This window comes from Gossypium arboreum, chromosome 6, assembly GCF_025698485.1.
Source record: "Gossypium arboreum isolate Shixiya-1 chromosome 6, ASM2569848v2, whole genome shotgun sequence".
NCBI classification, from domain to species: domain Eukaryota; kingdom Viridiplantae; phylum Streptophyta; class Magnoliopsida; order Malvales; family Malvaceae; genus Gossypium; species Gossypium arboreum.
The window spans coordinates 1,915,623-1,925,556 of record NC_069075.1 but is presented as its reverse complement, the minus strand read 5'-3'; the positions used below and the strand labels follow the sequence as shown (position 1 = coordinate 1,925,556).

Genomic DNA, 9,934 nt, shown 5'->3' with positions numbered 1-9,934 from the left:
ATTTTCTAATGCTAAAGCGAGGCAATGTTCAATGTTTGGAAATTCGAGGAAACGTGCCCTGCCGTGCTGGGTGTCGTTTTTTTTCGTTGGACTAAATAATCGAGCATCCTTTTGTGATTTTCAACCTATAAACTTTTGGAACTCGAAACTTATCGTGTTTTCGAGGGTATAAAAGACCCTGTCCAATCGTGCTGGATGTGATGTTGTATCCCTCTGAAACAAGAAAATTTTGACGACCAATTCGGGCTATTCAAATTTTTGTAAAAGGGATCACATTTCAAAAACATTCTTAAATCTTAGACATAAGGACAACATTCAATCGATTTGGTACCAATTTTGGGCGTAATGAGGGTGCTGATCCTTCCTCATATGTAACCGACTCTCGAACCCGTTTTCTCAAAATTGCGTAGCCCAGAATCGTTGTTTTAGTAAACCAAAATATTTTATTAAAATTCTTGGTGATCCAATCACACGTAAACAAAAAAGATCGGTGGCGGCTTCACGTTTTATTTTCAAAAAAATCGATTCCCATTTTATTTTCAATTTTCAAAAAAAATGGTTTCGACAGACGTGATAGAATATTAACATAATTAGTAATATCCCACCGCTTACGCCGGGGTTTAATAAAACAATTTATATTATTTTATGAAATAATATGTGAAGGATAAATCAGATTACGAAATTAGGTGAAGCTGACCCAAGTTCACGATTACACATGTAAACTTTGTGCTTTCTACGCTACAATAAATAGGAAGAACCCCTCATATGCTTAAATGGTTTACTTTTTATGCTTTCTATACTACTAGTCAAATAAAATGGGAACAAACGTTGAAGAATGAAAAAAATGGACGACTCCTGAGTCCAGAGGCATGGGCATCAACTCATACTGCTTGAATGGCAGAATAGAAATGGAAGCGACAAATGTTTGGGTTTTATTTGCACAGCGTTTGGAAGCTTTTGGATGTGTAACCAAGCAGCCAAGTTGCTCATTTGTGTGTGGAGGAAAGAAACTTACTCAACATGAAGGTGGTGTTGCACATAGCAAACAATATTTCCATAATTATTTGTTGCTACTACTGAGATTATGAAGGACGGCACCTGGTGACAGCTAACATTTTGTACAAACTGAAATCAAACCAACTGAAAAAGCAGTGAAACTAAGAATATGGTTTGCAGGAGTTTTTCTTCAGTTCCAAAAGAGCACTTTAAATCCACGTCTTAACACAGTTGCTACTTATAAACATGGCATTGCAATCGACAAATTTCACAACAAAATTTTCTACATGTTTCCACTACAAAAATTTATGGGGAAATTATCTACCACAAAATAGTAGCAGGAATCAATGGCCATTTGTATATAGTAAAACCATGCTTGCCTCCAATAAGGATTTATGTACAGCACAGCTGCGATACACAGTAGCACCATCACGTAACATGCGAAGAAGCTAGCATAGAAGGCATCCATATCAATGAAACCATGGTCTTCTTTGTTGCCAGCCGAAGCTTTCGGTATCAATGGTGTTTCCACGGGCGAGCAATTCTTCCCCACCAATGAGCCACAAAGAAAAGGATTCCCTATGTAGTTGCTTTCATCAAATGCTCCCAACTGTCCAATCCTTTCAGGTGTCTTTCCAGATAAATTGTTATATGACACATTGAAGTATTCTAAGAAATGTAACAGCGCAAATTCGGCAGGGATATTCCCTATCAAATTGTTGTAGGAAAGATCTAGACTTTCCATGTCCATGAGGCTAGAAAATGCTCGTGGCACTGGTCCGGTCAAGCTATTGTGAGAAAGGTTCAATGTGAGGAGTTTCATAATGTTTTTTGTTTCAAAACTAATTTCACCGGTAAGCTTGTTGCAGGAGAGATCAATTCCAGACATGTATTGAAGCATTCTTCTCTTGTAATTGTAGGATCTGCTCTTTATTGTGTATTCTATTGAAACTTCAATGGACCTCAAGATAATCATGTTGGAATAAATAGTTTGATGCCAAATATATTGCTCAAGTACATAGTTCAAGGCAGAAACTTTTAAACAAGAAGGAATACCACCAGAGAGATTGTTTTGAGCAAGATCAATCAGGCTTAAATGATCCAACTTGCATAATTGAATTGGAATTTCACCATCAAAGTGGTTTCCCTTTAAGAGAAGATAACTTAAGTCAGAAAGGTTGCTAATCCAATTTGGAATGTTACCTTTCAAGTGGTTATAGCTAAGATCCAATATCACCAACGAAGAGCTATCACGAAAAGCATTCGATAACGCTCCTTGTAGCATATTTTTAGATAAATGAACTTCCTTCACTGATACCGGCTTGAAGCAAGATGGTAGAGTCCCAGATAAACTGTTCATGGAAAGGTCCAAAAATTGAAGTTTGAGATTGAGACTGCAAATTGCCCTTGGTATTGAACCATTAAGTTGATTATCTGCCATGGAAACTTGTTCCAAATTCGAAGCATATCCCCTCCATTGTGGCAATCTACCAAAGAGTTGGTTCCTGCTCACATCCAATGCTGCCAGCTCTGACATATTCCAAATCCAACTTGGGACTTCACCATAGATAGAGTTATTGCTAAGATCTAGTATATACAAGTCAGAGCAGTTAGCTAAGACATTTGGGATCCTCCCAGTGAAGTTATTTCCATTTAATTCGAGCACGACCAACCTTGTTAGAATAAAATTCCCAGAGAAAATTGATCCTTGTAATTTGTTATTTGATAATACAAGGAACCGTAATAAAGAGCAACCCATAGCCATGTGCTCAGGTATCTGTCCAGACAATTGGTTGTTTGATAAGTCCAAAACTTGTAAGGAACTCATATCACCAAATGAAGAGGGAATGGTGCCATTGAAACAATTCTTTGACATGTTCAAATAACCCAAAAATGGTAAGCGTGCTACAATTCTTACTGGGATGTTGCCACCGAAGGCATTGTTGGAGATATCCAAATATGATAAAGCAGGATGCACATGCGATGGCACTTGAAAAGGCCCTGACAGAGAGCAATTCATGAGATCCAGGATCCCTAGCTTCGTGTTGTTTTCCAACAACCAAAATGGAAATCGATCCACCTTGAAATATATGTCTGAGAGATAAACTTTCTGCAATTCACTTTGATGGTATAAGAATTTTGGAAATGACCCACCACTTCCACAACAAGATAAGCTGATGGAACTCAATTGGAACCTTGGAGCCGAAGAATGCGACATCTCATGATCATCAGCATGTATGGTGTTGTTATCTGCATAGAGGTACTTGAGTTTTGAAAGGTTGAACAAGGGTCTTAATGAGCTTAGGATGTGAAATTTATTGTTTGAAATATCCAACAACCGGAGGGATGTTAGATTTTCAAGGGCAGATATGTTTCCAAAGAACTCATTAGAAGAGAGGTCCAAAGATTCAAGCAACGTTAAGTTCTTAAGGGCAGATATATTTCCAGAGAACTGATTAGAAGAGAGGACCAAAGATTCAAGCAATGTTAGGCTCTCAAGGGCAGATATATTTTCGGAGAATTGATTAGAAGAGAGGTCCAAAGATTCAAGCAATGTTAAGCTCTTAAGGGCAGATATATTTCCGGAGAACTGATTAGAAGATAGGTTCAATGATTCAAGCAATGTTAGGCTCTTAAGGGCAGATATATTTCCAGAAAATTGATTATAAGAGAGAGATAATGTTTTAAGGGACGTGAGTTTGGAGAAACACATGGGTAAACTACCCCTTAGATTATTGTTCTTGATATCCAACTCTTGGAGATTTATCAATTCACAAAAATCTGCAAAAGTAGTAGTATTATATGTATATATTTAAAGAGTTACAAATTTAAATAACAAATAATATATGTTCAATTAAATAGAGTTATAATAAACTCAATATAAAATATTCAAGAGTGAAAATTAGAATATATTCAAATCTAACTCAAAATAAATTTAGATAAAACTCATACATAATGGACTTTAAACTTACAATTATTTGGGAGAGAATCTACACACCTGGTGAGATTTGAATCTAGGCATTCAAGATGCTAAGCCCTAATTCTTTGCCTTTAGTACTAGTTGTATTGCTTAAGTTTAATTTTTTTTTTCTCTAGGCTATATGTTTTGTAGAAATTAAAAATTTCGTCTTTCTACTTGTGCAATTTGAAATTTAAAGATTAATTGGTGTATTGTTAATGAATTTCCATTAAATTTGATTATATGCATTTTAATATTCAAAGGTTTGATTCAAAAAAATAAAAGTAGCTAATTTTTTATTTATATATAAAATCAAAATTATAGAGTAGATTTAAATATCTTCTTTTATGGCTTTATGTGAATAAGCAAAGCAAATTCATATGTATCTATTTATCCATATCCATTTTGAATCCGAATATTATCTAAATTTGTAACATTCGAATATAAAAAAAGCAGATCAAATCTTTGGACATCTAAATCCGTACTCCAAATTACCACATTTAAGAGAAACTAAATTTCAAAAATAAAAAATTCAGCACAATTATATATATTATATCTAGAGATATATAAAACTAAAATGATGAGCAACTGAAAATAGAATATTTACCACGCATAGGTGGAGTGTTGTTACCATCAATACCATGGGCTGTAAATTTTTTAAGAGAAATTAGAGGTCCAAAAGCTTGAATAAAGTTTGAAGGTAAATATGATTCATCCAACTCCAATTCTTCCAAACTTCTCAAATTTAGCCCTGCTGTTCAATAACATTAACTGCAAGTTATATTATGAAGAAGATATGGGAAACAAAATATTTTTATAAAAATACGAAGAAAATAAGGATTCAAATTTATGAATTTCATTCTTTTATTTTACAAAAATTGAGATGCTAGTTTTTTCTGTTTTAATTTGTCAAATGTTGCTTCATGTACTTTGTGTAAATTAAGAAGTTAGTCTAGTTCTTGGTAATAACAATTTTAAATAAAAAATGACTTAAAATGAAATAAATATTATCATAAGATGGAAATTAAAAGAATGAAATTACCTTGTCGAGTGAGATTTTTGTTGACCTTACAACCCCGCAACTCTAAATGCTTCAATGAAGTAAATTCTGTTGTAACAGAGGCTTTCAATATCAAATATGTGTGAGAGAGATAAAGGCAAAGATATTAGAGAAATATCCCAACAAAATATATACCATCAAATTATGTCTTGTACTCTTTGCACATTTAAAAATTAGTCTTTCTACTCTTAATCTCGGAAATTTAATCTCTCTATTCATTTGATTTAATAATTGAAATCCAACTGATAACATTATCGAAAGACTTTTGTTAAATTGGATTACATGACTTTTTTAAGATGAAATATTTATTCACGTGGCTAACTTTATTTTGCAGATTATAACATTGTTTGCAAATGCTTAAAATGTGTAATAATTTGATCGAGCAAAAAAAATTTACATGAGTGGAAGGCCAAATAAGCAAATAAAAATGTTGAATCTAGTATGGTAAGATTTTCGATTTTAAATCTAGAGTTGTAAGGTTCTTAGCTTTGTTTCAAAGAAAGGAAAGTTTTCTTTTTCTGACATAATGTGCCCTTAAATTGGCAATATGAGCAAAGTTTTCTGCGTTAAAAATATCATACAATCCAAATTAATAGAATTAAAAATAGAGAAATTAAATTAAAAAAATGCGATGAGTATAAGGACTGTATGCATAATTAGACCTACATGTATAAGTTAATTCATAATATTTAATTTGTAAGAAAACATCAAAACTTACTATTGTGGGAATGAGAAGCCATTGTGGTTTCATTAATATTAAATCTCTCTAACGAAAGAGTCTTCAACGTGGGGAATAAGCCCAATAATTGTAATGAGAAGCTACAATAAGAATCTGCATGTCGAACAATGCTTTATTTGTTTAGAATATGTGTAATTAAGAAGTCAGTGCAAATAATTAAACATTTGCTTCAATGCTAAATTACTAACAAATCATGAAAATTAATTTATAAATCCAATTTTTTTTTACTTCAATAGTAAAATGAGTTTTTATTTTTTTCCTCTATTTATAAATTTTATAGTTTACCCCAAAGTATAGTTTAACATTACATGCATAGCAGTACATATACAGCTCCTCCAAATTGCTGAAACCATATAAATCTGAGGAGAATCAGAAATTGAAAAATAGTTTAGTTCAAATAAAGCTTATATATCATTCAGTAATTCTTTTTTCTTCTTAAGAAAAAAAAAATACAGAGGATGAGGAGAAGGGTGGTTTTTACCTTTGATATCCATTAATCCATTGCATTGATAGGTATCTATCCTCAAAGTCTTTAGATTCGGAAGTGTAGCAAGAGATGACATTATACTATTGTTGAAACCATTAGCACTCAAATTAAGAACTTTCAAATTCATCAGCCTTAGTCCTGCACCATTATCAAGTAACAACATTTTTAGTGATTTTATTCCATAAAATATTTATTTTTTTAAATTTACACGTGTCTCTTTTTTTAAATATTTTATTATATCTCTATAGGACATTTGTCCACTCATTGACTTTACTTATGGGGTCTAAAATCTTAACCAGTAATATGTCAAATATTTTTCTTAAGATTATACTAAATTTAACAATAACAAAATTTTAAAAAATAAATTTTATGTTAAATTGAAAATTAAAAAAATCATAAATACCTTGAGATGGAATAAATCCATTCACTTCATTACCGGATAAGAACAACTCCTCTAAATTGTTGAGAGCATTTAAATCTGAAGATAAATTTACAAAGGAAACTAAAAATAAGTTTATTTTCTTTAGCATGTGAAAACTAATAGTGTATTAATTTAAATATTTAAAGCATTCATAATGGGAACTATTCATTTAACCTACTACATTAATTGAGTTAAATTTTGAATAAAGTTATTTTCAATTCCCACTTAATTTGTTTTATTATGTTAATAATATATATATATATATTTCAAAACAATAATTTTTTTAAATGTTAAACTTAGCTTTTCAATTAAGTTTTGGTCTAACTTGAATGGGATTATTCAGTTCAACTTATAAAATTTCTATTATCGGTGGTAAATATTAGGCTAAGTGTTTAAATAGAGATGAAACTTTTTATGAGACACATGAATCAAAACTTTCAAAAGAGTTTAGTAAAAGTTAAGTCTACCTCAAATAAGAGAAACTTTACAAAATGACCAAATAAGGGTTGAACATTTTCAGTTGTGTTCAAATAAGAATTTTCCAAATACCATATAATATATTTGAAATTATATTTTTCTTTTTTCTTTTCAAATAATATCTTATTAAATCGTGTGTATTTTATTCTAAATATGTCAACATTCATCTAATTTTTACTTTAAAAAGGCATGACTTTTTTTACCATTTTAAAAGGTAATTAGGTGCTTGCAAATAATATTAACAATTTATTTAATATATGTCTAATTAATTGGAAAATGGATGAAAAGCATTTAATTGTGAAAGGAAAATTACAAATAAAAGAAATAACAAATCATATAAAATCAAAAGATACCATATTCTTACCTTTTGTATATATTGCCCCCTCCAATTCGTTATCAGATAAATCCAATGACTTCAAATTCGAGAGCTCAGCAAGGGATGAGAATATGCTGTTGTTAAAGAGATTACCAGGTAAACTAAGTACCTCAAGTTTGTTCAACTTCATTCCTTCTTTTTCTGAAAAGAAAAAAAAAGGTTAATGTAATTTCATCTTAAAAAAGATGATATATATGTTTGAAGAACAATTAATTAAGTCAAGTGATTTACCATGGAATAAAGACCCAAGGCTCTTCATTTCATTTCCCCCTAAATACAACTCCTTCAAGTTCATCCCATTATTATTGCTCTCTGTTCATATTCAATGAAAATATATGTTAGTTAATCAAGTTATTTAAAAAGGGATAATATAACATTTACTCCCTGAATTTTGTAATTTTCTCCAACTTGGTCCTTGAACTATTTTTTGTCCACACTAGTCTTGGAATTTAACATCTTTCCATAGCTTTGGTCCATGAGATGATGTCGCACTATAAGATTGTGTCATGTCATCACCTAAATTCTTGAAAAATTATTAAATTCAAGGACTAAATGTTGCTTTACCCTTATAAAAACAACTAACTAATAAGCTTTCTACTTTTTTTAAATCAAATTAAACATGATATTCAAAAAGGAAACATGACTTGTATATCAAGGGTTCCTTTTAGTCTGCAATACATCAAACGCAATGATTTTAAAGAGGCAAAATCATCTAGTTGTGATAGGATGTTATTTCCTAAACCGTTGCCAGATAAATCCGAAGTTTCTAAATTGTTCAACTTTAATAACATCTCAATACCTATTAACAATAATATTAAAAAAATGGACAAAACTACTTTAAACTTGGATCAGCTCTGCATCATATATAATTAAATATTAACTTTACCGTTTGTAGGATTTAATCCTGTGAATAAATTGTACTCTAGATTTAAAGACTTGAGTGATGAAAGTTCACTTAAGGATGCTAAAATGCTATCGTTGAAATGATTTTCACTCAAGTCAAGATTCTCCAACTTGTCCAACTTTGATGACAACCTTTCAAAACCTACAAGGAATAAGGAAATATAGTAAATTAGGGATGTCTGGGACAAGGTCTTGGCTCCAAAAAATATGGTAAATTTTTAGTTTGGTCCATACCAAAACTATAAATTGATGCAATAATAAAATGTCATTTCAACGATAAACAAGTAGCTGAAATGATTTTTTTTAACATACAAAATAAGAAAAATAAATAAATGCTCATAATAAAGTTGAAAGGTAATAAACCTTGATTGGCAATACAACCGGCTATGAAATTCCTATTTAAAGAAAGATTTTGTAATTCCTCAAAAGGAAGAAACAAAGAGGCATTGAGATACCACTGCATCTTATTGGAGCTAGAATAATTAAGGAAAAGATGGGTGACTCGTCCAGTTATTGGGTCGCATTCAACCCTTTCCCACTCACAACAATTTGATGAACTCTCTGGATTTGACTCAAAGTTATTGGCTTGAAGCTTATAATTAATGAACTCAAAGAAAGGTTTGAGTTGGAAGAGAGCAAATCTTTCCTCCTCTAAGCACCCATCACAAAGCCCAGCTCTTAAGGATAACACTACAAGAACCATGGCCAACCATTTCAACTCCATCTCACCACTTTATGCATTTGTAGCCGATGCAGCAACCCCTTTATATGCTAAAAGAAAAAGGAAGAACGCTTCATGCTTCCAAGAAATTCATTCACAATCGCTTAAATTGTTTACTTTGTTTTTCAACTTTATCATTGATATTTTAATGGAACCCTCTTATTTCTCTCTTTTTTCCACATTAAAGATACATATGTTAATGCATATGGCTAATAAGGAGTCAATCCCGTGTGGACCACTATCTTTTCTTTACTTTCTTTTCATATACAGAACAGACTCCTTCAAATTCATGTGCCATTGTTTCTTGTCTTTGATCATCCTAAATGCATCCACAGTCGTTTCTTCAATTTCCAATTGTTGCTGCTTTGCTGATTAATTTATTGTGATAAAATAAGTTTTATTATCAGGAGAAAACCATTAACAAATTAATGTATTATTAAAAAAATTAAATAAGACCAAATAGGAATATAGTTAACATTCATTGTTTAATGCAAACATAATTTTATTTTTTCATTTAGAATTCAACACCAAACAAAATAATACACTTTTGTTGAAACAATGAATGATATTTTAAATAGTAAATGTTAACTTTGTTTAAATTTAGTTTTATATAATTTTTTAAAAGTATAGAGACTAAATTGATCCATTTAATAATAAAGGAATTAATTTAATTTGATCACTATTAAGAGGGACCTACCAAGTACATTCACCCTTTTCTATATATATGGTTTGGTTATACTAGATGTCCCAAAACTATGATCTATGTTTTAAATTAGACTTCAAATTTCAAGATAC

The 9,934-nt window shown here is 31.0% G+C and overlaps 1 protein-coding gene across 4 annotated transcripts; it reads right to left on the bottom strand.

Annotated features, from left to right (window-relative positions):
• Positions 1-1,051: 1,051 nt before the first annotated feature.
• On the bottom strand, positions 1,052-9,428 carry LOC108485270 (receptor-like protein 15). Of its 4 annotated transcripts, none has more exons than XM_053029232.1 (11): positions 8,782-9,428; positions 8,402-8,560; positions 7,747-7,827; positions 7,504-7,656; positions 6,645-6,719; positions 6,236-6,379; positions 6,063-6,113; positions 5,734-5,847; positions 4,998-5,063; positions 4,563-4,706; positions 1,052-3,777 (listed from the first exon to the last, which is right to left on the bottom strand). In XM_053029232.1, the coding sequence occupies exons 1-11, from the start codon at positions 9,140-9,142 to the stop codon at positions 1,280-1,282; spliced, it is 3,846 nt and encodes a 1,281-aa protein (XP_052885192.1). In that variant the 5' UTR covers positions 9,143-9,428; the 3' UTR covers positions 1,052-1,279. The 4 variants fall into 4 exon arrangements, with proteins under 4 accessions (XP_052885192.1, XP_052885191.1, XP_017644589.2 ...); XM_053029231.1 differs by having other exon boundaries at positions 4,998-5,078; positions 8,782-9,421; XM_017789100.2 differs by having other exon boundaries at positions 4,563-4,709; positions 8,782-9,421.
• Between the last annotated feature and the right edge of the window lie 506 nt (positions 9,429-9,934).